The sequence below is a fragment of the Caretta caretta genome, chromosome 8 (genome assembly GCF_965140235.1).
Source record: "Caretta caretta isolate rCarCar2 chromosome 8, rCarCar1.hap1, whole genome shotgun sequence".
NCBI lineage: Eukaryota > Metazoa > Chordata > Testudines > Cheloniidae > Caretta > Caretta caretta.
Genome location: NC_134213.1, coordinates 62,263,141 through 62,290,994, shown reverse-complemented (window position 1 = coordinate 62,290,994; position 27,854 = coordinate 62,263,141). Strand labels below are relative to the sequence as shown.

The window sequence follows — 27,854 nt, the reverse complement described above, 5'->3', positions numbered from 1 at the left end:
ATATATATATATATATATATGGAGCAGAGATTAAGAAAGGCGCTGAGCTCCCTCAATTCCTATTTATGTTGGGAGTGTGCAACACACTGTAACACAGGGCCTTGGTTTGGTAATGGAGTTTATAAAAGAGAAACAACTGCTCTATCTGGGAATGAGACATGCTCAGGATTGCCCAAGATGACATGGCAGAGTAATATGTGGTGCCCCATTTATAACTGATTTGACTGGTTTCAATGGGATCAGACCCATTATCTATTAGCCTCTGTTTGTCACACACCTGAATTGTGCAGCTCTTGATGTTAAAAAACTACTCATAGACTTTAAGGTCAGAAGGGACCATCGTGATCATCTAGTCTGACTTCCTGCACATTGTAGGTCACAGAACCTCGCCCACTCCTGAAATAAACCTCTAACCACAGACTGAGTTACTGAAGTCCTCAAATCGTGGTTTAAAGACTTCAAGTTACAGAGAATCCACCATTTACATTAGTTTAAACCTGCAAATGACCTGTGCCCTATGCTGTAAAGCTGAGGGACGTACTGGCCGCCGCTTCCAGCAGCTCCCATTGGCCTGGAGAAGCGAACTGCGGCCACTGGGAGCTGCGATCAGCTGAACCTGTGGACGCAGCAGGTAGACAAACCAGCCGGGCCCACCAGGGGCTTTCCCTACACAAGCAGCGGAACAAGTTTGGGAACCACTGCTGTAGTGGAAGGCAAAATGCCACTAAGGTCTCTGCCAATCTGATTCAGGAGAAAATTCCTCCCCAACCTCAAATATGGCGATCAGTTAGATCCTGAGCATGTGGGCAACACCCACCAAGCAGATACCTGGGAAAGAAGCCCTCCCCATTTGGTGTCCTGTCTCCAGCAGTTGGAAATTTTTGCTACTGACAGCTGCCGAATGCCACATGCCATTGTGGGCAGTCCCATCATACTATCCCTTCCATAAACTTATCAAGCTCAGTCTTGAAGCCAGTTAGGTTTTTTGCCACCACTGCTCCTTTTGGAAGGCTGTTCCAGAACTTCTGTGATGGTTAGAAAGAAACCTTTGCCTAATTTCAAGCCTAAACTTGTTGATGGCCTGTTTTATATCCATTTGTTCTTGTGCCAACATTGGCTTTTAATTTAACTAACTCCTCTCCCTCCCTGGTATTTATCCCTCTGATGTATTTATAGAAAGCACTCATATCTCCCCTCTCCATTCAAAAACTAACAAAAGGAATTGTCCATTCCTAAATAAATGCTGATTACGATAATTTAAGAATTCTGTGTGTGCTGTCTATTCATTTATTCTTTAAAATAAATATCCCACTTCTCAGGTCAAATATCTGCTAACAACTCAGCAACATGACAGCACTAATATTTGGGTATGCACACAGAGCTATCATTATACCTCTTACCAAGCACAGAATGACTGCTCAACGGTTTGCACATACTTTGTCTGACCTGCTTTATACCTAATTTTTTTTTTTACTGGAGCAACATTTTCCAGAAAGGAAGGTTATGGCTTCAACCACGACAAACACTCTATCTTTTAAAGACTTCACCCAACACTCTGAAGATACTTTCCATTCATTCCTTATCTCAGTGTTTACAAGTATCATACATTCCCTGCATTACAACAGAATCATTGGACCAGATCTTCAACTGGTGCAATTCTATGGAGCTGAACCAAGTTATAGTGGAGGATCTGGCCCAATGATTTTTTTAGGACCATTTTGTTTCAAAATTTTGTCATCTTTCCAATAAAATGTAATGTACACTGGGAACACAGTTTTGCAATTTAAAAATTCAAACCTGTTTCCTCTTCTCTTGACCAGCACTAATTCAGTCAGTAACAACCTCCATGAAATTTGGAGGGAGGAACACAGATTGCAGGAGGGAAGCATCTGAAGGAAGTATGAGGCGGTCAGTCTGTAGGCACATGGCTAGAATTCTAGCTGTAGTTGCAACATCTCTGTAAATAGTTCTCTTAATGAGAAGCCAGTGTAATTTATAAGCATGAAGCCCTCTCATGTTACTACCTAGAAAACGGTAACTAAAACAGTATCTATCTGCTACCAATTTAACAGCTAAATAAGCCATCTTCATAATACTTCACACTTTCTTTATCAGAGAGGGTTTTGCTGTCAGAATTGTTTCCTCACTTCAATAAACTGAATTTAAAATTTCAAAAAGCATTTTTCACACTGGGAAATTTAAAAAATATACAAGAAGCTGTTTGAATAATATGTCACATAGTACACATTTGAGAATGAGAACAAAAAGAAAACTGGATTATATGTATGCCCTCCATCTCAGACCATGAATTACTTACTTTACTCATGCAAGTATTCCCATTGGTTTCAGTAAGACTACTGCATGAGTAAGGCAAGCAGGATTTGGATCAATGCTTACTTTAAATGCAAATTAAAAACACAGTACTAAATTAGGAAACAAGACCTTGTTTACATTTGCAGTGGTGTATGTGGTACATGCAGCAGTGAAAGGCAGGCTCCATCCACATTCATTGGTTGATATTTGCACCTGCACTTTGGACAGATTGAAAGGTAAGCCATGTCTACACTGGCACAGTTACAGCACCAGCAGTTACAGCACCGCTCAGAGAGTGCTGAAGGGAAACCACTGTTCTGTGTTCACACTGTCAGCTGCCTGTGCAATAGCGTGTTCACACTTGCAGCGGTATTCGGAGCAATGCACTCTGGTCAGCTATTCCACAGAGCACCTCTTTCTTTTCTGCCGCTAAGACTTGTGAGAAGACAGAGGGGTTGCGGGGCATCCTGGGTCCTGTCCCAATGACCCATGATGCATTGCTTTGCATCCCAGCAATCCCTGTGCTTCCATCCTCATTTGCCGCCATCTTTCAATGGTTTCTGTACTGCGCACCCTTCCTCTTCGGGCTGCAGGAATGGATCCCGAACTGTTGACCAGTATGCTGCTCACTCTGACCAACACGTCACGAGTGGCAGTGGAATTATTCCTTAAACTACAAAGGCAAGAGGAGTGCGACATTGATCTCGCCATGCATAGCAGCTACGACACAAGATTGCTTGTGGCATTAACGAAGGTGCTGACCATAGTGGAACTCTACTTTTCGGCTCGGGAAACAAGCACTGAGTGGTGGGATCACATCATCATGCACGTCTGGGATGATGAGCAGTGGCTGCAGAACTTTCGCATAAGGAAAGCCACATTCATGGGACTGTGTGATGAACTCACCCCAGCCCTCCTGCACAAGGACACGAGAATGAGAGCTGCCCTGCCGTTGGAGAAGCGTGTGGAGATTGTACTGTGGAAGCTGACTACTCCAGCCTGCTACTGATCAGTTGCTAATCAATTCGGAGTGGGAAAGTCTACCGTTGGAGTCATGTTGACGGAAGCATGCAGGGCCATTAATCGCATCCTGCTCCTAAAGTCCATGACTCTGGGCAACGTGTGACATTGTAGATGGCTTTGCACAAATGGGTTTTCCTAACTGCTGAGGGGCGATGGATGGCATGCATATTCCAATTCTACCACCAGACCACCTAACCACTGAGTATATCAATTGCAAGGGATATTTCTCAATGGTTCTCCAGGCCCTTGTGGATCACCGTGGGCATTTCACAGACATTAACGCAGGCTGGTCCGGAAAGGTGCGTGACGCATGCATCTTTTGGAACAACGGCCTGTTCAGGAAGTTGCAAGCAGGGACTTTCTTCCCAGACAAGAAGACCACAATAGGGGGAAGTTGAAATGCCCATTGTGATCCCACATACCCCTTAATGCCGTGGCTTATGAAGTCATACATGGGGCACCTTGGCAGCAGCAAGGAGCGGTTAAACAACAGGCTGAGCAAGTGCAGAATGACTGTTGAGTGTACATTTGGCCATTTAAAAGCCTGTTGGTGATGTCTGTATGGGAAGCTGGACAAGGCCCATGACAATATTCCTTTGCTTATAGCCATGTGCTGTACGTGCCATAATATTTGTGACGAGAAGGATGAAAGCTTAACTCAGGTCTGGACAGCAGAGGCTCAGCACCTGGAGGCTGAGTTTGAACAGCCAGAGACCAGGGCTATTAGAGGGGCACAGTGCAGGGCCATAAGGATCAGGGATGCCTTGAGGCAGAAATTTGAAGCTGAAAGACATTAATATTTGTTGCTATGCTCGGGAGCGCAGTGCTTTGTAATGCTAAGAGGTGATTGGTGCACATGATGCAAATGTGGGTTTAACATAATTGTGTGTTGCTTTGCAGGACTCTCTTTGCTTTCAATTAATAAAATAAAGATTGCTTTCAAACCAACACAGTTTTTTATTAAAAGACAGCAACTGGAGGAGAGAGTCAAACAAAACAAAAAAAAACCCAGAAGCAGTGAGGGAGATGGGGGAAGGGAAGGTCCCAGGAAAAAGAAGGGTCCCGGGACGGCTAAAGATTTGTAATCATATCCAACCCTCTCCTTTGGAGTACAATGCAATGGACACTGTACTTCAGCAGGGCCAAACTGTAGAGGGATGGGTGTTGAGTGCAGTGGATAGTGGGAATCCGCAGTGCTGGATTGTGAGGGGGAGGAGTGGAATGCCACGGATATAGACTGCAGCCAGGAGGTTGATAAGAGTGTGTTGGTGGTGTCTGGGGGGCACATGGGAAAGAGTTTTGCGACAGCAGCTGCAGGGGAGACTGAGTGCAGAGCTACTCGGTTTGAGGAACTAGTATCGCCTGGAATGTGTCTGCTTGGTGATCCATAAGCTTTAAGAGCTGCTCTGTGGCTGTATTCCGGCGTGCCGCGTTCTCCATTTGGTCCCTCTTCTCGCTGTCCCGTTACTCCTTCAATTCCTGTTTCTCGGTGGCAGAGATGGCATAACATCACACAGAAAGGCCTCCTTCGTTCTTCTTGGCTGCTTTCTAATTCTGCACAGCCATTCTGCTGCCGATAACAAAGAGGGAGGTTGGGCTCCCAAGGTCATATCTGTGAAGTTTAAACACAACATTTTACAGCAGCAGTATTGTTTAGCATTACAAATGTAGGGTTGCAATTTTCTAATTGCACAAAACCGAATGCCCTAGCCCCACCCCTTCCCCAGGACCCATCTGCTGCCCCTCCCTTTCCCCGAGGCCCCATCCCCCATTCACTCATTCCCCCTCCCTCAGTGGCTTGCTCTCCCCCACCCTCACTCACTTTTATGGGGCTGGGGCAGGGGGTTGGGGTGTGGGAGAGGACTCTAAGTGGGGTGCAGGCTCTCAGGTGGGTTCAGGGTTCTGGAGAGTGCTCTGAGGTGCAGGACAGGGCTCTGGGTTTGGGCGGGGACTCAGAGCTGGGGTAGGGGCTCAGGGTTGGGGCACAGGCTTACCTCAGGCAGCTCCCGGTGGCACAGTGGGGCTAAGGCAGACTCCCTGCCTGTCCTGGCACTGCGCTGTGCCATGGAAGTGGCCAGCAGGTCCAGCTCCGAGGCCGGGGGGCCAGGAGGCTCTGCATGCTGCTCTCGCCCACAGACACTGCCTCCCCAGCCCCCATTGGCTGCAGTTCCCAGCCAATGGGAGTGCAGAGCCGGTGCTCAGGATGGGGGCAGCGCGTGGAGCCACATGGCTCCCTGCCTAGGAGCCGGACCTGCTGGCCACTTCCAGGGCACAGTGCAGTGCCAGGACATGTAGGGACTAGCCTTCCTTAGCCCTGCAGCACCACCAACTGGACTTTTAATGGCCCAGTCGGGCGTTCCAGTCAAAAATTGGACACTTGGCAACCCGAGGGAGGAGTTGATATTAAAATATTGAAGTCATGTCCTGTTCAAAGAACAGCAGCTTCAGGGACTGTACATTGAGGCATAGAAAAAACAGTCCTTTTGACAGACTAGATATCAAAAACATTGACAAGATGAATGTGACTTAGCCTAGGGCTGATTTAAATGTATTGCCTTTTCATCGAAGGACTATAAAGGTTTTCTGTCTGGAGTTCACTGACATTTTGAAATATGTAAAATGATTCCATAAGACAATTTCTGCTCATGTATACACAACTGGGAAAAAAAGACACCGCTGACATCAACCAGCAGTAGTTTCTCTTTCTGTGCCATACTTTCTGTAAAGCTGAATGTGTTCTCTGAAATGATTGGATAAAAGTTATTGCTTGATTTAAATGGTCCTGCTTCGCTTAATTTCTTTCAAGACCTGATCCCATGACATGTAGAGCACACCCACTGAAGTCAACAACACTATGCTGATGTACATCAGCTGAAGAGCTCTGTGTTGCTACCTCTCTGGTCAGACACTATATTTGTTTTGTTGGTAACCCATTTAGTCAGGCATTGCTCGCCACACTCGTGAATTTCTCCTTTACAGGAGGTAGCTAAAACTGGCCTGCCTGTATGGGTAGTTTTTGTAATATGTATTTGTTTGTTCTCAATTTTTCACAACTTGTCTAGATGGTCTGATGCAGGGTGTGGGAAGGTGGGGATGAAGAAAGCCATAAAATATAATTAAAATAACACATAGGAGAGTAGTTTCTGTGTTATGGCTGGGGCAAAACAGATTGAAATTTGTCAAGTTTATTGTTGTGTGAATGGAGACTGGACAATTGAGAGATGACTACTTCCTTAAGCACTGTGTGAGCAAGCAAAGGTTAAAGGTGGAGCTGTAATTAGAGGAAACGTCAGAGGATTAATTTTATGGTAGACGAACAAAAATGATCGTTCATTAAGAGGAAGAGAACTGGAATTATCTTTGCATGATATGAGTGAGTTTAATCCATTTTTATATTCAGACTTTTGGCAGATTTTATTAAAATAAATTTGATTATAGTTTTTATTACTGGGCAATTGTATACTTGTATGACACCTGTACAGCAATTGTCATTGCTACCTAGCAACCTAGCTATCTTTGCCTTTAATTAAATAATTATTTCAGTTTGATAACAATGACATATTCTAGGTGATCCCTTAAATACTTAAGGAACTTGTCTGCTATAGCTCTTGAACGATGTAATTTCATTTTTTAAAATAATAGTTTTCTGTCATCATGCTAATATTTTTTCAGCCAATTCAAAAATGTAGGACACTAGAATTTTAGATGGATTAGTAATACTTTAAACATTATTGCTTATGGAAGTTGAAGCTAGACAAATTCAGACTGGAAAAAAGGCATAACTTTTTAATGGTGAGAGTAATTAACCATTGGAACAATTTACCAAGGGTTATGGTGGATTCTCCATCACTGAATTTTTAAATCAAGATTGGATGGTTTTCTAAGAGATATCCTCTGGGACTAATTTTGGGGAAGTTCTATGGCCTGTGTTACACAGGAGGTCAGACTAGATGATCACAGTGGTCCCTTCTAGCCTTTGAATCTATGAGTGAATAGTAACAATCATATAATAAAACTTTGCCTTCGGTATTACCTTTTGTCAAGGTTCCTTCCCCACTCTGAACTTTAGGGTACAGATGTGGGGACCTCCATGAAAGACCCCCTAAGCTTATTCTTACCAGCTTAGGTTAAAACTTCCCCAAGGTACAAATTATTTTACCTTTTGTCCCTGGACTTTATTGCTGCCACCACCAAGCATCTAACAAATATAACAGAGAAAGAGCCGACTTGGAAACGTCCTTCCCCCCCAAATATACCCCCCCACAAGCCCTACCCCCCCTTTCCTGGGGAAGGCTTGATAAAAATCCTCACCGATTTGCATAGGTGAACACAGACCCAAACCCTTGGATCTTAAGAACAATGAAAAAGCAATCAGGTTCTTAAAAGAAGAATTGTAATTAAAGAAAAAGTAAAAAAAATCACCTCTGTAAAATCGGGATGGTAAATACCTTACAGGATAATCAGATTCAAAATACAGAGAATCCCTCTAGGCAAAACCTTAAGTTACAAAAAGGCACAAAAACAGGAATATACATTCCATTCAGCACAACTTATTTTATCAGCCATTTAAACAAAACAGAATCTAACGCATATCTAACTAGATTGCTTATTAACCCTTTACAGGAGTTCTGACGTGCATTCCTGCTCTGGTCCTGGCAAAAGAAATCACAGACAGAGAGAGCCCTTTGTTTCCCCCCCACCTCCAGCTTTGAAAGTATCTTGTCTCCTCATTGGTCATTTTGGTCAGGTGCCAGCGACCTTTAGCTTCTTAACCCTTTACAGGTGAAAGTGTTTTTCCTCTGGCCAGGAGGGATTTAAAGGTGTTTACCCTTCCCTTTATATTTATTACACCTTTCATTTACGTTTATCAAAGCTTTTTTCTGTTTGTTTACAGTTCATGGGTAAATATATTCCTGATACATTGTCTTGCTATATGAACTTGGGCAAATAGCTTAACTTCTGTGCCTCAGTTTCCTCCTCTGTAAACAAACAGAAAAAAGCTTTGATAAACTTAAATGAAAGGTAATACCAAAGGCAAAGTTTTATTATATGATTGTTGCTATATATATATATATATACATACACAAACACACACATACACACACACACACACAGGTAAATACACACCAAAGCTGCCTAATTATACATTTGCTTGAGAAATTCTTAGACGTACAATTTGATGGCTAATGTTTTGCATATCTGGCCCTAAATTTTGGAGTGCCCCCAGAGGTCTGCTGAGATAGATGGAGCAGTTCATCCCTCTCAGAGTTATTGTTTTATGTGCTCTTCAGACATTACTGCATTAGTTAGTTTAAATCAGGTTTTCCCTTGTGACCATAAGGACTAGGAACCTTTTTAAATAAAAGCCAGCTGAGGTTCTGATTTCATATTAGGATTTGAGGTCCTAACCATGAGCCTGCAGTGCCTCTGTCTTAATTGGGCCCTGTGTCCAGCCATGTGGGAATCAGCTAGCAGTAACATGGCTCTTTAAGCAGTCATGCTGCCAGCAGGAGTGGGAGGCCTGAAGGCAGCTTGTTACAGGCACTGGGCTTCAGCGGGAGTGATGAGATTTATGTGGATTCCTGTGACCAGTAACAACTTAGGGTATGTCTACACTACGGAATAAGGTCGAATTTATAGAAGTCGTTTTTTTAGAAATCGGTTTTATAAATTCGAGTGTGTGTGTCCCCACAGAAAATGCTCTAAGTGCATTAAGTGCATTAACTCGGCGGAGCGCTTCCACAGTACCGAGGCAAGCGTCGACTTCCGGAGCGTTGCACTGTGGGTAGCTATCCCACAGTTCCCGCAGTCTCCGCTGCCCATTGGAATTCTGGGTTGAGATCCCAATGCCTGATGGGGCTAAAACATTGTCGCGGGTGGTTCTGGGTACATATCGTCAGCCTCCCGTTCCCTCCCTCCCCCCGTGAAAGCAAGGGCAGACAATCATTTCGCGCCTTTTTTCCTGAGTTACCTGTGCAGACGCCATACCATGGCAAGCATGGAGCCCGCTCAGGTAACCGTCACCCTATGTCTCCTGGGTGCTGGCAGACGCGGTACGGCATTGCTACACAGTAGCAGCAACCCCTTGCCTTGTGGCAGCAGACGGTACAGTACGACTGGTAGCCGTCATCGTCATGTCTGAGGTGCTCCTGGTCGCCTCTGTGAGGTCGATCAGGAGCGCCTGGGCAGACATGGGCACAGGGACTAAATTTGGAGTGACTTGACCAGGTCATTCTCTTTAGTCCTGCAGTCAGTCCTATTGAACCGTCTTATGGTGAGCGGGCAGGCGATACGGACTGCTAGCAGTCGTACTGTACCATCTTCTGCCGAGCAGTCATGAGATGTGGATGGCATGCAGTCCTTCTGCACCGTCTGCTGCCAGCCAAAGATGTAAAAGATAGATGGAGTGGGTCAAAACAAGAAATAGACCAGATTTGTTTTGTACTCATTTGCTTCCCCCCCTCCCCTGTCTTAGGGGACTCATTCTTCTAGATCACACTGCAGTCACTTACAGAGAAGGTGCAGCGAGGTAAATCTAGCCATGTATCAATCAGAGGCCAGGCTAACCTTCTTGCTCCAATAAGGACAATAACTTAGGTGCACCATTTCTTATTGGAACCCTCCGTGAAGTCCTGCCTGAAATACTCCTTGATGTAAAGCCACCCCCTTTGTTGATTTTAGCTCCCTGAAGCCAACCCTGTAAGCGCCCCTCCCAGCGTCAGAGCAATGGCAAACAATCGGGCATCTGAGAGTGCTGTCCAGAGCAGTCACAATGGAGCGCTCTGATGGGGCTAAAACATTGTCGCGGGTGGTTCTGGGTACGTGTCGTCAGGCCCCCGTTCCCTCCCTCCCTCCGTGAAAGCAAGGGCAGACAATCATTTCGCGCCTTTTTTCCTGAGTTACCTGTGCAGACGCCATACCACAGCAAGCATGGAGCCCGCTCAGGTAACCGTCACCCTATGTCTCCTGGGTGCTGGCAGACGCGGTACGGCTTTGCTGCACAGTAGCAGCAACCCCTTGCCTTCTGGCAGCAGACGGTGCAATACGACTGGTAGTCGTCCTCATCGTGTCCGAGGTGCTCCTGGCCGCGTCGGCTGGGAGCGCCTGGGCAGACATGGGCGCAGGGACTAAATTTGGAGTGACTTGACCAGGTCATTCTCTTTAGTCCTGCAGTCAGTCCTATTGAACCGTCTTATGGTGAGCAGGCAGGCGATACGGACTGCTAGCAGTCGTACTGTACCATCTTCTGCCAGGCAGGCAAGAGATGAGGATTGCTAGCAGTCGTATTGCACCATCTTCTGCCAGGCAGGCAAGAGATGGGGATGGCTAGCAGTCGTACTGTACCATCTTCTGCCGAGCAGCCATGAGATGTGGATGGCATGCAGTCCTTCTGCACCGTCTGCTGCCAGCCAAAGATGTAAAAGATAGATGGAGTGGGTCAAAACAAGAAATAGACCAGATTTGTTTTGTACTCATTTGCCTCCTCCCCTGTCTAGGGGACTCATTCCTCTAGGTCACACTGCAGTCACTCACAGAGAAGGTGCAGCGAGGTAAATCTAGCCATGTATCAATCAGAGGCCAGGCTAACCTCCTTGTTCCAATAACAACGATAACTTAGGTGCACCATTTCTTATTGGAACCCTCCGTGCAGTCCTGCCTGAAATACTCCTTGATGTACAGGCACCCCCTTTGTTGATTTTAGCTCCCTGAAGCCAACCCTGTAAGCCGTGTCGTCAGTCGCCCCTCCCTCCGTCAGAGCAACGGCAGACAATCGTTCCGCGCCTTTTTTCTGTGCGGATGCCATACCACGGCAAGCATGGAGCCCGCTCAGCTCACTTTGGCAATTAGGAGCACATTAACCACCACACGCATTATTCAGCAGTATATGCAGCACCAGAACATGGCAACACGATACCGGGCGAGGAGGCGACGTCAGCGCGGTCCCGTGAGTGATCAGGACATGGACACAGATTTCTCTGAAAGCATGGGCCCTGACAATGCATGCTAATGCATGGTGCTAATGGGGCAGGTTCATGCTGTGGAACGCCAATTCTGGGCTCGGGAAACAAGCACAGACTGGTGGGACCGCATAGTGTTGCAGGTCTGGGACGATTCCCAGTGGCTACGAAACTTTCGCATGCGTAAGGGCACTTTCATGGAACTTTGTGACTTGCTTTCCCCTGTCCTGAAGCGCATGAATACCAAGATGAGAGCAGCCCTCACAGTTGAGAAGCGAGTGGCGATAGCCCTGTGGAAGCTTGCAACGCCAGACAGCTACCGGTCAGTTGGGAATCAATTTGGAGTGGGCAAATCTACTGTGGGGGCTGCTGTGATGCAAGTAGCCCACGCAATCAAAGATCTGCTGATATCAAGGGTAGTGACCCTGGGAAATGTGCAGGTCATAGTGGATGGCTTTGCTGCAATGGGATTCCCTAACTGTGGTGGGGCTATAGATGGAACCCATATCCCTATCTTGGCACCGGAGCACCAAGCCGCCGAGTACATAAACCGCAAGGGGTACTTTTCGATAGTGCTGCAAGCTCTGGTGGATCACAAGGGACGTTTCACCAACATCAACGTGGGATGGCCGGGAAAGGTGCATGATGCTCGCATCTTCAGGAACTCTGGTCTGTTTCAAAAGCTGCAGGAAGGGACTTTATTCCCAGACCAGAAAATAACTGTTGGGGATGTTGAAATGCCTATATGTATCCTTGGGGACCCAGCCTACCCCTTAATGCCATGGCTCATGAAGCCGTACACAGGCAGCCTGGACAGTGGTCAGGAGCTGTTCAACTACAGGCTGAGCAAGTGCAGAATGGTGGTAGAATGTGCATTTGGACGTTTAAAGGCGCGCTGGCGCAGTTTATTGACTCGCTTAGACCTCAGCGAAACCAATATTCCCACTGTTATTACTGCTTGCTGTGTGCTCCACAATATCTGTGAGAGTAAGGGGGAGACGTTTATGGCGGGGTGGGAGGTTGAGGCAAATCGCCTGGCTGCTGGTTACGCGCAGCCAGACACCAGGGTGGTTAGAAGAGCACAGGAGGGCGTGGTACGCATCAGAGAAGCTTTGAAAAACAGTTTCATGACTGGCCAGGCTACGGTGTGAAAGTTCTGTTTGTTTCTCCCTGATGAAACCCCCCGCCCCTTGGTTCACTCTACTTCCCTGTAAGCTAACCACCCTCCCCTCCTCCCTTTAATCATTGCTTGCAGAGCCAATAAAGTCATTGCTGCTTCACAGTCATGCATTCGTTATTCATTCATCACACAAATAGGGGGATGACTACCAAGGTATCCCAGGAGGGGTGGTGGAGGAGGGAAGGAAAATGCCACACAGCACTTTAAGCACAGCACTTTAAAAGTTTACAACTTTAAAATTTATTGAATGACAGCCTTCTTTTTTTTGGGCAATCCTCTGTGGGGGAGTGGCTGGTTGGCTGGAGGCCTCCCCACCGCGTTCTTGGGCGTCTGGGTGTGGAGGCTATGGAACTTGGGGAGGAGGGCGGTTGGTTACAGAGGGGCTGCAGTGGCAGTCTGTGCTCCAGCTGCCTTTGCTGCAGCTCAACCATACACTGGAGCATACTGGTTTGGTCCTGCAGCAGCCTCAGCATTGAATCCTGCCTCCTCTCATCACGCTGCCGCCACCTTTGAGCTTCAGCCCTGTCTTCAGCCCGCCACTTACTCTCTTCAGCCCGCCACTTACTCTCTTCAGCCCTCCACCTCTCCTCCCGGTCATTTTGTGCTTTCCTGCACTCTGACATTATTTGCCTCCACGCATTCGTCTGTGCTCTGTCAGTGTGGGAGGACAGCATGAGCTCGGAGAACATTTCATCGCGAGTGCGTTTTTTTTTCTTTCTAAGCTTCACTAGCCTCTGGGAAGGAGAAGATCCTGTGATCATTGAAACACATGCAGCTGGTGGAGAAAAAAAAAGGGACAGCGGTATTTAAAAAGACACATTTTATAAAACAGTGGCTACACTCTTTCAGGGTAAACCTTGCTGTTAACATTACATACATAGCACATGTGCTTTCGTTACAAGGTCGCATTTTGCCTCCTCCCACCGCGTGATTTTGGTTGAATGCCAGCAAACATACACTGCAATGCTTTGTTCTACAGTGATTCCCCAGTACGTGTTGCTGTTAACATTACATACATAGCACATGTGCTTTCGTTACAAGGTCGCATTTTGCCTCCTCCCACCGCGTGATTTTGGTTGAATGCCAGCAAACATACACTGCAATGCTTTGTTCTACAGTGATTCCCCAGTACGTGTTGCGGGCCTGGAGTGGTAAAGTGTCCTACCATGAAGGACGAAATAAGGCTGCCCTCCCCAGAAACCTTTTGCAAAGGCAGAACCGCAAATGCCAGGGCAAAGTAATCCTTTCACATGCTTGCTTTTAAACCATGTATAGCATTTTAAAAGGTACACTCACCAGAGGTCCCTTCTCCGCCTGCTGAGTCCAGGAGGCAGCCTTGGGTGGGTTCGGGGGGTACTGGCTCCAGGTCTAGGGTGAGAAACAGTTCCTGGCTGTCGGGAAAACCGGTTTCTCCGCTTGCTTGCTGTGAGCTATCTACAACCTCCTCATCATCATCTTCTTCGTCCCCAAAACCTACTTCTGTATTGCCTCCATCTCCATTGAAGGAGTCAAACAACACGGCTGGGGTAGTGGTGGCTGAACCCCCTAAAATGGCATGCAGCTCATCATAGAAGCGGCATGTTTGGGGCTCTGACCCAGAGCGGCTGTTCGCCTCTCTGGTTTTCTGGTAGGCTTGCCTCAGCTCCTTCAGTTTCACGCGGCACTGCTTCGGGTCCCTGTTATGGCCTCTGTCCTTCATGCCCTGGGAGATTTTCAGAAAGGTTTTGGCATTTCGAAAACTGGAACGGAGTTCTGATAGCACGGATTCCTCTCCCCAAACAGCGATCAGATCCCGTACCTCCCGTTCGGTCCATGCTGGAGCTCTTTTGCGATTCTGGGACTCCATCATGGTCACCTCTGCTGATGAGCTCTGCATGGTCACCTGCAGCTTGCCACGCTGGCCAAACAGGAAATGAGATTCAAAAGTTCGCGGTTCTTTTCCTGTCTACCTGGCCAGTGCATCTGAGTTGAGAGCGCTGTCCAGAGCGGTCAGAATGGAGCACTCTGGGATAGCTCCCGGAGGCCAATACCATCGAATTGTGTCCACAGTACCCCAAATTCGAGCCGGCAACGTCAATTTAAGCGCTAATCCACTTGTCAGGGGTGGAGTAAGGAAATCGATTTTAAGAGCCCTTTAAGTCGAAATAAAGGGCTTCATTGTGTGGACGGGTGCAGGTTTAAATCGATTTAACGCTGCTAAATTCGACCTAAAGTCCTAGTGTAGACCAGGGCTCAGGGAACTCAAACCCTTATCCATTTCACCAGGGAGGTTGGATGATTACCTCCTTTCCCTCCCCCCCCCCCCCCAATAAAATGATAAACACATTAATCGGAACAGGGTCTTTAGACTGTAAATTCCCTGAGCTAGGCAGTGGGTCTAACCTGTTGTGTGACCTTGGGAAAGTCACTTAACCTCTTTACTTCAGGGTCCCTCTCTGAAAATAGTGGATAATAGTAATATCTTTTGTAAAGCACTTAAGTCTCCAAATTAAAAATCCAATGTAAGAGCAAAGTACCATATTCTGTTTTGTATGCTGCATGCTCTCATAACATTTTGTGTACCCGTAATTTATTTTCTAGAGCCAGATTTTCATACAGTGATGTCAGAGATGCAAACATATTTCTTGTGACTATTTTTGCATATATAATTACCACAGTTGTGTCTATTGCTATTCCATTTGCATGAGCAAATACCTGATTTGCATGGTAACTGTGTATACAGTGATAGGTGCAAATATTCATGGAGGTCTCTGGCCTCACTTAATGAAAAATCTGGCCCGAAAAGTTAATTGTATTTATAGTCCTCTTCTGGCAAAGGGATGAACTATGATGATGGCATAGGTCTTTTTGATCTTTAACTTATACTGTGATGAGCCTAAGCATGATATTCTTACTCTGTTTAGGAGTGATTTCCTGATAACAAATACAATGAGATCACATCATGGGCTAATTCTTGCAGAGTTTCATGTGTGGTGTTATACCACTGAATCACAGAGTATCCACAGCTTTTCAGATTCTTGTTTTATAGTATTGCATTCATTTAATTTAAAAGATAATCAAAACAGGTTTTCATAGAATCATAGAACCATAGAATCATAAAATATCAGGGCTGGAAGGGACCTCAGGAGGTCATCTAGTCCAACCCCCTGCTCAAAGCAGGACCAATCCCCAATTAAATCATCCCAGCCAGGGCTTTGTCAAGCCTGACCTTAAAAACCTCAAAGGAAGGAGATTCTACCACCTCCCTAGGTAACGCATTCCAGTGTTTCACCACCCTCCTAGTGAAAAAGTTTTTCCTAATATCCAACCTAAACCTCCCCCACTGCAACTTGAGACCATTACTCCTTGTCCTGTCCTCTTCTGCCACTGAGAATAGTCTAGAACCATCCTCTCTGGAACCACCTCTCTGGTAGTTGAAAGCAGCTATCAAATCCCCCCTCATTCTTCTCTTCTGCAGACTAAACAATCCCAGTTCCCTCAGCCTCTCCTCATAAGTCATGTGTTCCAGACCCCTAATCATTTTTGTTGCCCTTCGCTGGACTCTCTCCAATTTATCCACATCCTTCTTGTAGCGTGGGGCCCAAAACTGGACACAGTACTCCAGATGAGGCCTCACCAATGTCGAATAGAGGGGGACGATCACGTCCCTCGATCTGCTCGCTATGCCCCTACTTATACATCCCAAAATGCCATTGGCCTTCTTGGCAACAAGAGCACACTGCTGACTCATATCCAGCTTCTCGTCCACTGTCACCCCTAGGTCCTTTTCCGCAGAACTGCTGCCTAGCCATTCGGTCCCTAGTCTGTAGCTGTGCATTGGGTTCTTCCGTCCTAAGTGCAGGACCCTGCACTTATCCTTATTGAACCTCATCAGATTTCTTTTGGCCCAATCCTCCAATTTGTCTAGGTCCCTCTGTATCCTATCCCTGCCCTCCAGCGTATCTACCACTCCTCCCAGTTTAGTATCATCCGCAACTTTGCTGAGAGTGCAATCCACACCATCCTCCAGATCATTTATGAAGATATTGAACAAAACCGGCCCCAGGACCGTCCCCTGGGGCACTCCACTTGACATTGGCTGCCAACTAGACATGGAGCCATTGATCACTACCCGTTGAGCCCGACAATCTAGCCAACTTTCTACCCACCTTATAGTGCATTCATCCAGCCCATACTTCTTTAAATTGCTGACAAGAATACTGTGGGAGACTGTGTCAAAAGCTTTGCTAAAGTCAAGAAACAATACATCCACTGCTTTCCCTTCATCCACAGAACCAGTAATCTCATCATAGAAGGCGATTAGATTAGTCAGGCATGACCTTCCCTTGGTGAATCCATTCTGACTGTTCCTGATCACTTTCCTCTCATGTAAGTGCTTCAGGATTGATTCTTTGAGGACCTGCTCCATGATTTTTCCGGGGACTGAGGTGAGGCTGACTGGCCTGTAGTTCCCAGGATCCTCCTTCTTCCCTTTTTTAAAGATTGGCACTACATTAGCCTTTTTCCAGTCATCCGGGACTTCCCCCGTTCGCCACGAGTTTTCAAAGATAATGGCCAATGGCTCTGCAATCCCAGCCGCCAGTTCCTTTAGCACTCTCGGATGCAACTCGTCCAGCCCCATGGACTTGTGCACGTCCAGCTTTTCTAAATAGTCCCTAACCACCTCTTTCTCCACAGAGGGCTGGCCATCTACTTCCCATGTTGTGATGCCCAGCGCAGCAGTCTGGGAGCTGACCTTGTTAGTGAAGACAGAGGCAAAAAAAGCATTGAGTACATTAGCTTTTTCCACATCCTCTGTCACTAAGTTGCCTCCCTCATTCATTAAGGGGCCCACACTTTCCTTGGCTTTCTTCTTGTTGCCAACATACCTGAAGAAACCCTTCTTGTTACTCTTGACATCTCTTGCTAGCTGCACGTCCAGGTGTGATTTGGCCCTCCTGATTTCATTCCTACATGCCCAAGCAATATTTTTATACTCTTCCCTGGTCATATTTCCAACCTTCCACTTCTTGTAAGCTTCTTTTTTATGTTTAAGATCCGCTAGGATTTCACCATTAAGCCAAGCTGGTCGCCTGCCATATTTACTATTCTTTCGACACATCGGGATGGTTTGTCCCTGTAACCTCAACAGGGATTCCTTGAAATACAGCCAGCTCTCCTGGACTCCTTTCCCCTTCATGTTAGTCCCCCAGGGGATCCTACCCATCCGTTCCCTGAGGGAGTCGAAGTCTGCTTTCCTGAAGTCCAGGGTCCGTATCCTGCTGCTTACCTTTTTTTTGTGAAAAGGGTTAAAGAATCTTTGCTCCTAAGTTGGCACCTTATGTGCCACTTTTCAGCCTTATGTAGAACATTTCCAGCAAATTATAAACTTTTTATCTGATGAAAAGTATTCCCAGAACCATAGTGTAACTGAGGGAACAGTGAAAGAAATGTTTGTAGATTCTCCCTCAGGAGATATTAATAATCTAAGGTAGATTTTAAAAAATTTAAAAAAGGAAAAGGAGGGCATATTATTATCTGCTTTCCAGATCTTACTAAATTTTGACTCACAGGTCAAATAAGGGAGGTAACCTTTGACGAAAAATAAGGCTAAGAATTAAGTGAAGTAAAGCGGTGTTATCTTTGGCGCCAGGGAGGAAAAAGGAAAGCAGAGTTATGGATTTTTTTCTTTTCTTTTTTTAATTTTCAAGTGAATTTCAGTGTTTACAAAAGGGTTTCAGATTCATATCCCTGGAAAATTAAGTCTACCTTGAGCCACCAAACAGTTACTTTATGGGAGGCGATGTGGGAAAGCAAAAAAATAAAACAAATGAAAAAAATTGAACTCCAGAAGGTGAGTTCAGTTTCCATGCCCTCTCAAAGAACACTTATGGTGATGGGTTTTGTGACTTGGGAAAAGGACCGAGATCACACAGGTGATGTCTCAGACTGAAGCATGGGCAGTCAGGCTTAGTGGTCAGAGCAGTAGCAGTGAGGACCAGTGGTCAGAACGTGATTGGTTGGAGCACCAGGTAACCAGGCCTAATTGTCGGAACTGGAGTCTGAGGCCAGGAACAGTGCTCAGGGTCAGAGCTGGTGTCAGGAACCAGGAGTCAGAGCCAAGAGTCAGAGCTTGAGTCAGAAACCAAGCAGGGATGGAGTTGAATGGAGCTGGGAATGAGGCTGGGAACTGCTGCAAACACCCAGTGAGAGTCAGCTGAGAATTCCCCTATGAATTGGAGCAGTGCAGAGGGGAGTTTGGAGGGTCCAAGGGTCTGATCCACTGAGTATTGCAAAAATGTTTTCTTTTGTTTCTGTTTCCTTCTGGCAATGCTGCTGTCCTCTCTCTCCTGCAAGCTTGGTTCATTTTTTGATTTTTCATTACTAATTGCACAATACAGATACTGTTGCTATATCATGCAAGTTTTTCCTCCTCATCTCAGGCATCTGGCCATTCCGCTCCACTCCAAGTACAAAACTCTTGTCCAGGACCTTGGTTAACTTTTGCCTCAATTACAAGAAGTTCCTTCTCCCTGACATCCTAAACTCTTGACTCATTAAGGCCCTGTCTACACTAGCAAGTTTCTGCGCAGTAAAGCAGCTTTCTGTGCTGTAACTCCTGAGGTGTACACACGGCCAAGCCACTTAATGCGCAGAAACTGCTCAGTTGTAGTGCTTTAAAAAAAAAACACCCCCAATGAGAGGCTACAGCTTTCTGCTCTGGGACGACTATGCTGCGGTGCCAGTGTAGACACCATGGTCAATTACAGCGCTGCAACTGGCCTCCCGGAGGTGTCCCACAATGCCTGTTCTCACCTCTGTGGTCACTGGTTTGAACTCTACTGCCCTGCTCTCAGGTGACCAACCATCAGCCCCACCCCATAAATTCCTTTGGAATTTTGAAAGTCCCTTTCCTCTTTGCTTGGTGATGCATGCAGTGATCTCAGTGCAGGTGAGATGGCCATGCCTGCTCCACATACCGGGCGATCCCCTGCTTAGAGCAATGCAGACCTGCTGGACCTCACTGGCATTTGGGGAGAGGAGGCTGTCCAGTCCCAGCTGTGCTCCAGCCGTAGGAATTATTATACCTATGGACAGATTTCACGATGCATGACAGAAAGGGGCCATGACTAGGACACGTTGCAGTGCAGGGTCAAAGTGAAGGAGTTGTGGAACGCGTAGGCCAAGATGAAATAGTGTTTAGACTAGCTGACTTATAGGGACCAGTATTGCAGATAAAGAATTTCCTTATGAAGTAGCTCTGTGTTCTAATAAGGTCTGTAATCATAATTAAATACAAATTTGCCTTCATTTATTTTGTGAAAGAAAATATGGTTGGTTTAGAATCAACTAATGTGTTACAGCTGCCATTTACAAAAGAAGTATTTAACACAATGTAAGGTTTTCTTTAAGCCAAAAAAAAAAGTTTCATTTCTCATTAACTGTAATTCCGCAACATTAAAGCTCCAACCCAGCAGAAAGCAGACTCCACAGACCTCCTAGGCTATGCAGCCACAGTGGTTTCTCCCTGTTCTAGGGGAGCAGGGGCTGGTGGGAAGTGTGGGTGGGTATGAGAGGGCAAAAGAAGCCACTCTTCTTCCCAAACCCCGTTGTTGTTGTTTTTTTCTTTTCCCCTTTCTGGCCCACACCTGGGAAGATCATAATACCATTCCCTGCTCAAAGGAATGTTTTGGTCGTAGCTCTCTGTGGGAAGCAAATCACCCCAAAAAGTGTGGAATGGAGGTGGAATCCTAACCCCACCCTCTGCACTGGTGAGCCAGTGTACTTGGTGGGACAATCTATACCAGTGTTTCTCAAAAGCAGCTACCAGGGGCTTTTCTTGTGGCCACAGCCTGCTGGGCTGTGATGGGGGTGGGGGAGGGCAAGTAGCAGACCTCTCCCCCCACTGTCCCTCTTGCTCCTGGGTGCACCGTCTTGGTGTTGGTTGCTGGGACCACCAGCAGGGGTTGGGCCCTGCCCCCCTCTGGAGACATCTGGGGCACACTGGAGGAGCAGGCAGCCAGTAAGTTCCCCACCTTCCCAGCGTGGTTGGGCTCAGGCTTCAGGCTCCATCCCAAGACCCTGTCCCCTGGCTACAAGGCTTCAGGCTCCGGCCGCAGGGCTTCAGGCTCTGGCCCCCGCTGCCTCCTTCGACCGCCCCAAGGCTTAATTTGTCCACAGGCTTGCCAGGGCTGAGTAAGTGTGTTGTGAAAAGTGATATTTGTATGTTTAATATCACTTTTCACAACAAACTTACTAGCTAGCAATAAATAAATTACAATGATTTGGACATGTCTATGTGCAGATTTATTTGTTTTTCCTAAAGCTAATTAAGTATTTTAGGAAAAAGTGTGAGAGTGGCCACCAGCAAGAGTTGGTGGCAGCATTCTGAGGCCACCAAAAATTCTGTAGTGAGAACCCCTGAATTATACCATTCTCATGGACAGTGGGTGCAGAGTGCACACCAAGTAAGACTGTGCCTCTCAAGTGCTCCCACAAAGGCTGTGAGGCCCAGCTCTGTTCCCCACACAGGGCTTTGTGGGAGCACTACAAGGCGTACCTTCCTCTGTAGCTGCCACACACTGCCTCAATTCACATTATGTGGACATTGACAAGTGGAAAGCAAATGTTTTCTTTTACTTTTTTCCTGTAAATAATCCATTATGCGAGCACCAAAATGTAATGCCATGCATTTGCCAAACTATTGTCAGCCAGATCATCATCCTGGAGAAATTCAAGCTTAATGCAGGCCTGACTGCCCCTCCCCCCAAAACAAACTGGTTATTTCAATACTTTACATGTGTAAACATTTGTTATGCTTCTTGACTTGACCAGATAAATTAAGCTCAAGCTTTTTCCCCCTCACCCAAGAAAGACTTACACATGCCAACATGTCCATGCAAGCATGCCCTTCCTGCCAACAGCTTTAAATTTTAAAAGCAAAATTCCCCAACACCTGAAATTCCCCTGAGTTGGAATTAATTACGAGGTGCTCCTGAAAGCTCATCATTGCCGCTGAACAGTCTTCACCTCTCACAACAGTGACATGTTTTTGGACTTTACAAAATCTCCAGAGACTGCCTCAGAATGGAGCACTCTGATTCCTCCTTCAGAAAAGTTGATTTTCCAGGCTTAGCCTTCATTACTGAGATAATCTGCACTATTTAGAAATGTCTTTATTCTACCAATGTGAAAGCCATTTCTTTTCACCATACGTCATGAAAGCATGAACTGGCCTTATTCTGATCTACCTTACACATTAAACAAGTTGGTTTGAGTTTATAAATTCAAGAACAAAAGACTTTGGATTCTCAAAAACAAAACAGTCACAGTGCCCTTCCCATATAGCAACTAGCAGAAGATAACATGACAAAATGTAAAACAAGTCCTTTGCTGGTGCTCTTTTTATACTGTACATTTGCTGTTAGGACTGAAGGGGAGAAAAATTCTTGAGAGAAATATGTTGTGTGACGGGGCAAGGCCAGATGGCTATAGAAAAGTAGTGGGAGATAGATATATTAGCTCCAGGCTAAACAAATACCTAGTACCAGGATAAGTTAAATGGCAGCTGCTCCAGGTCAATTAAGACACCTGGGGCCAATTAAGAACTTTCCAGAAGGCAGGGAGAATGTTAGGTTGATTGGGACACCTGAAGCCAATCAGGGGCTGGCTGAAACTAGTTAAAAGCCTCCCAGTTAGTCTGGTGGGTGTTGATGTCAGGAGCTGTGGGAGGAAGTTGTGCTGTTGGAGAGACTGAGTAGTACACACCATATCAGGCACAAGGAAGGAGGCCCTGAGGTAAGGGTGAAGTGGGGGCTGCTGTGGGGAAGTAACCCAGGGAATTGTATGTGTCATGTTTCTAAAAGGTCAGCTACCATAGCTGATACTATTAGGGTCCCTGGGCTGGAGCCTGGAGTAGAGGGTGGGACTGGGCTCCCCCCACCTTCTGCCCCCTGATTAATCACTGAGACTGGGAGACAACAGAGACTGTGCAAGGAAGGATAACTTCTCCTCACCTCCCTTGCTGGCTTATGATGAAAATGGCTCAGTAGACTGTGACCCTTGTCTCTAGAGAAAGAAGGGTTATATGGAGGGTCACAGTGAGCCTCTGAGGCTAGCGAAATCTGCCAGGAAACGTGGGACCCATGGAGGCAAGGACAGAGCTTTGTCACAGTTGCTTAAGAATTTGAGAAGCTGTGAAAGGAATTCAGCAGTTTTTTTGAAAAACTACCTAGCAAAAGACAAGGATGTGACATGAGCTGAAGATTGAGATCACTAATGGAGTTTGGTTCTTTGTCTGGGATGATTATGAACACAGTTTACACTGAAAGCAGAGCAGAAAATGCTTGAAACATTATACAGTAGTCTTTGGGAGCACTTGTGCTACTATATCAATGCAAAAATAAATGAAAATGCAGAAGACTTCAAGAGGTTCTTTTAGTCCCTAAATTTGCAAGCAATGGGCCAAATTCACTAAAATGGCATACCTTTCTGTGGAAGCCTGTTTCCCCATCTTCTTATAGAAGGGAGAAGCAACTGATTTCAGGGCGGTCAAACAGTTTTGCTGCTGTTGTTGCCTTTGCCTTAGGGCCCCATTAGGGATATGAGGGAGCAGGGACAGATTTAGTTTACAATGGAGGCTTTACAGGAATCTTGTACCAGAGGCTATGGATAGGGTTACCACCTTTCTAATTGCTGGTAACCAGACCCTGAGGCCAGGCCCCACCCCCTGCTCCACCTCTTCCCCCAAGGCCCCACTCCTGGCACTTGCTCCTCTTCCCCCTGTCGCTCACTGGATCATCTCAAAGAGCCTTCCTGCAGATAGGAGGCACCCCAGCTGAGCAGGGGCCGGCATGGGTTAATGACCTGATGCCTTCCCCTGGCCCGCAGTAAGCAGACTTTTGGTTTGGGTGCCATTTAGGGTTGCCAGGTCCCCTTTTTGACTGGACTTTCCGGTCAAAAACTAGGCACCTAGCAACCCTAAATGGCACCCGGATACAGAAGCCAAAAACTGGACTGTAAAACCCAGACAGGTGGCAACCCTAGCTATGAAAGAGCTACACTGCTCAGTGTCTCTCTGTTCACTCCTTCCCAGCCAAGTCCTCACACTCTGGTGGCCCTTACAATAAATAGCTTCTCAATAGGCAGCGCTATAGTATGATTGGGAAGTATATGGGAAAGTAGAAGGTATATGGGAAGGTAGAAGGCTTTCAGGAAGTAATTGATGAGAAACAGCCGCATACGTGGAGAAAGGCATAAAGCCTAAATGATGTCTTGGCATTCTCTCTTTTTATGCTTGAACACTGAACAGTAGCTTTGCTAGCCCCTTAAAGCCTCCCAACAGGAGGGCTGTTTCAGTTCCTCCCTTCACAGGGTCTGTGCCTTAGGGGCCCAGTTGCTGAGTTTACACTGGCAAAAGCTGGTATAAATCTATGATGAGTCTGACACAGATATGTTTATAATTTGCAGTAGGAAAACATTTGCATTTCTTCTAGGACCTATTCCCCAGCATTATTCCTTTCCTCTATAGTGTCAATCTCTTCTGTTTAGCCAGCTCTTCAGGCCAGGGACTATCCTCTACTGTGTTTGTACAGGGCCTGATACAACAGAGCCCTGTTCTGACTTGGGCCCTAGGCACTACCATAATAAACTTAATACATGATAATTCTGTGAGGCCTTGAAATCAAGGCCAATTTGACTCTGGTTCAAACCCTGCAGTCCTTTTTGCCTCAGTTGGAGATTTGCCTGTGTAACATATGAAAGATTGGCCCCACCTCACTAATTTATTTTTAAATTCTGAACTGAGGTATCAACAGAGTTTATGGCTGTAATTAACAAATTAGTTACCTGAAATTGCCAAGATAACGTGCTTCATTGTGGTACGGCTGTTATTTATGATCCCTCTTACTTCATTACACAGCTTGATCCCTCTTACTTCATTTGTTTTTCAATTTGTCAACTCAGAACCTCCATGTCCATAAAGAGAAAATATAACTAAATTAACAGAAATGTCAATTTAATAGAAATTCAAGTCACACAAAAATAGCTCAAACCGTCTCACATCACTCCCAGAAGGCAAAAGCCTGGAGGACAGGATGGGTCTGTGGGTAAGGCACAGGGCTGGAACTCAGCAGATGCGGGTCCAGAACCTAGTTCTGCCAGAAACTGTGCCACTCAGTGTCTCTGGGACTCTTTTCCCCATCTCTAGAATGGTGATCTTAATCCCATGCTTCACAGGTGTAATGCAAGTACAAACTCATTGATGTTTGTGAGTAGCTCAGACACTACAATACTGCGTGCCATATAAGCACCTAGATAGAAGTAGACCTTGCAAAAGGAACAGCCTGCACTCTGGGCACCAAAATCTAACAAGCTCAGGCTCTTTTGCACCAAAGGGGGAAAACAAATTCCAGAGCATGTAACCACATACTGAGAATGCTTTGCCACCAGATCCACAGAGTGCATTCTTCTACTATTCCATAAAGAAGGGTAGGTTAATAAAAAATGTGTTTTCCAACTTAAAACAAAATGATTAAAAGAGACAGTGGCAGATCCAAGTAGCAGAGCAGGTGGATATGAATGACGAGTGACAGTAACCATGAAGTGAAAAGACTGTGCCCACAGACGTTCATTCCTCAATGCCATTCTGTTTTCTTCTTATCAGTAAAATTGTATGATTCTGGAAAGGTTCAACAAACTGGTACCAGGAAAATTTCCTACCATTCCAGTTACACAGAAAAAAAAGCAGGGGGAGGAGGCAGGGGAATCTAACCATGAATAATTTTTCCCATTGCATATATATTCATTGTCTCTATTCTTTGACAAAATGATTCAACATGAAATCTGCCTTCATAGATGAAGGAGTGAAAGTACTGAAGCCAATGCACTTCTGAGAGTCAAGCCACTTCTTTAGGTGCCTAAATATGAGCTAGGTGACTGTGTTTGAGATTTTTGACCTGAGGGTCATATATTTCTCTCACTAAAAATACACAGTTGAATTCTAGTTGAAGTAAAGAGATGTTGCTTTCCTGAGTGTGGAAAAATGAATCTGGTTCAAGGGCTTATATGGGGGAAGAAAAAAGTGGGGTAGGAGAGGGGGGAAAGGAAGGAATTCTTCTTTAAGTGAATGCATAAATGTTCTGATCTGGAGGTTTGGCTCAAGCTTTTCTGTATTTCTCCTTTTTCTGCATTGTACGCATCTCTCTTTTTCTGGTCCTGCCCTGCTTTTTTTTGCCTAGGCTAGTTTAGTTTTTCCCAACCCCACTCCCAAATACCCTATTAGTATCAAGGGCCTGATCCTGAAGGGAGCTCCATGCAGACAGCTCTAACATCTACTTTCCCATGAGATTATCTCTGAATTTTGCAGGTCTTAGAGATCAGTTGATTTTGGGAGCTGAACGACCTACTTCTTAACTATGTGGTATACTCCCCCTCCCAAAGGGAAGAATTCACAGGAAACTCCACAAGGGAATCTTTCAGCATAGTTTGTGTAGGAGACTATAGTGCCTTATATTTCTTAATTATTTTTATTTGCATGAAGTGTAACAATATGACATCAAACATTAATGGAGAAAGTAAGTAAAACCTGCCATGCCCAATGGCCTTAATAACAAAGAAAAGATCAACTGCAAAGCATTATTAGAGTCACAGCAAGACAAGTCCTAGTGGGTAATATTTCTATACTTCACTTCCTTCTAGGTTGGCTAATGAAAAAATAGCTGTTCTCTCATTCCAATCAATACATTGTGCAATATCTAGAAAATAAACTTTTAGTAGTAAAGTAGAAACATGACCCTTTGATCGTGTCTCTGACAATGAATTTCCTGCAAATACTACAGAAATGTTCTTGAGGAGTGCACTCTTAGAGGTCTGTGGTATTGGCAAATCATTTGAAATCTCTGCTATTAGAGTAAGGAGGCCAAACTCATTTCTGGTTTACACCATTGAGGGTCTGGCCCGTTCAAGACCAACAGTACAACCCACAGTCCCACATCCATGTTGTTATTCATCACACACACAAACACACACATACACACAACCCCTTCAACTCCACTAATTATTAAACTGAGTGACACATTTAAATCTTCTCATCCTCAGTGTTCTCAGTCTAACTGTGCAAATGCACCTACATTGGATGATATCATTCACAAGTTAAATACATGCTTTGCTTGAGTTCAGTTTTCATTTTGAAGGGAAATCTGCTCCTACTTGTGGAGTCTTTGGTTTCTGTTTTGGGAGCTCAGCCTCGTTCCTGAGAGCTGCATTTTACAGTCTGGTAGGGGAAGATTAGGTTGTTTATCTTTTGGAAGTTTCTCTAATGGATTTGGAATGTTTTCAATCAAATGTCAAATACTGAGTACCCAGTATTGTCACACAGTACTGTAAACCAACACTGATCTAGAATACACATTATATATAGTCACATCACAAAAATTCCACCCATCAGATATAACAGGTTATTCATTAACCTTTTTTCTTCACATTCACCACACTCTTATGTTTTAACCAAATTTCTGAAAACACTTTTCATCTATAGATTTCTCATGAGCAGTTTGTTTTATGAATAGTCAACCTTTAAAATTTGAATGGTGTTGGTTAATTTCGGTTGGACACAAAGATCATCTGGTCTGTTTTCCATTTAGAGTAGATGAGTATATCTTAGAATCAGGTGCCTAGTTCACATACTCATGTTTATTCATTCAGAATTTGCTTTCCACAAATATTCTCCAATATTTGTTTATAATGTGTTGTTCCCACAAACATTCCTACCAATAAATTCATGTATTAAAATATTTTCAGAAAACAAGTCAAAGAGGCACATACACAGATTAACCAAATTTGTTTAAACATGGACAAATATCCTCAAGAATGTTGTAACTAGACAAGGGTAAATACTTCAGTGATGTGTGTTCTGGTCATGTGCTATGAAGAAGTAATTGGGAAATTCAGTCTTGGTTAGGCAGTCACAGTAAGGCATATAGTAGACACAAAATTGCTCAAGTTGAGATATATGTATGGGGGAAACAATGACAATATTTAGCTGAAATGAAGGTTGGAATCTCTGCTTGGAATCCAATTAATGAAAATCAAAGGAAATTATCTGGTGAATATTTTGCTTGTCTTATTGCATTAAGAGTTATACAATTATTTGCAGTTTACTCATATTGTTTTCAAACTAGAAGAATCTGAACCTCCATAACACTGAATATTCCATTCATGAAAATGTTTACAAAAATGATTTCTGGGTCAATACATTACACTCTCTTGAGCTGTGATGAAACAGCATTGTTTTTGTACCGTAAAAGACAGAAATCTTCATGATTTACCTGACTCTTCCTGTGGTGTCATCCAGTGCTTTGTTTTGCAGCAGTGATAAACCCCTCAGAAACCCTTGATTGCTC

The 27,854-nt window shown here is 45.2% G+C and overlaps 1 protein-coding gene and 1 long non-coding RNA gene across 2 annotated transcripts; both read right to left on the bottom strand.

Annotated features, from left to right (window-relative positions):
• Positions 1-27,854, bottom strand: LOC142073012 (uncharacterized). Its single transcript, XR_012669668.1, has 3 exons — positions 27,780-27,854; positions 24,301-24,420; positions 1-4,948 (listed from the first exon to the last, which is right to left on the bottom strand). It is a non-coding gene; the product is annotated as an uncharacterized LOC142073012 (long non-coding RNA).
• Positions 12,587-14,694, bottom strand: LOC142073105 (uncharacterized). The gene is made up of 2 exons (XM_075131976.1): positions 13,771-14,694; positions 12,587-13,249 (listed from the first exon to the last, which is right to left on the bottom strand). Exons 1-2 carry the CDS (start codon positions 14,348-14,350, stop codon positions 12,708-12,710), a joined length of 1,122 nt encoding a protein of 373 aa, XP_074988077.1. The 5' UTR covers positions 14,351-14,694; the 3' UTR covers positions 12,587-12,707.

Bases quoted from the DNA above. Each gene is read 5' to 3' on its own strand.
- LOC142073105 (XM_075131976.1), bottom strand. From the start codon at position 14,350: ATGCAGAGCTCATCAGCAGAGGTGACCATGATGGAGTCCCAGAATCGC. The intron at 13,250-13,770 runs GTGAGTGTACCT...TTTCTCCACCAG, and splicing joins AGGCGGAGAAGGGACCTCTG to CTGCATGTGTTTCAATGATC.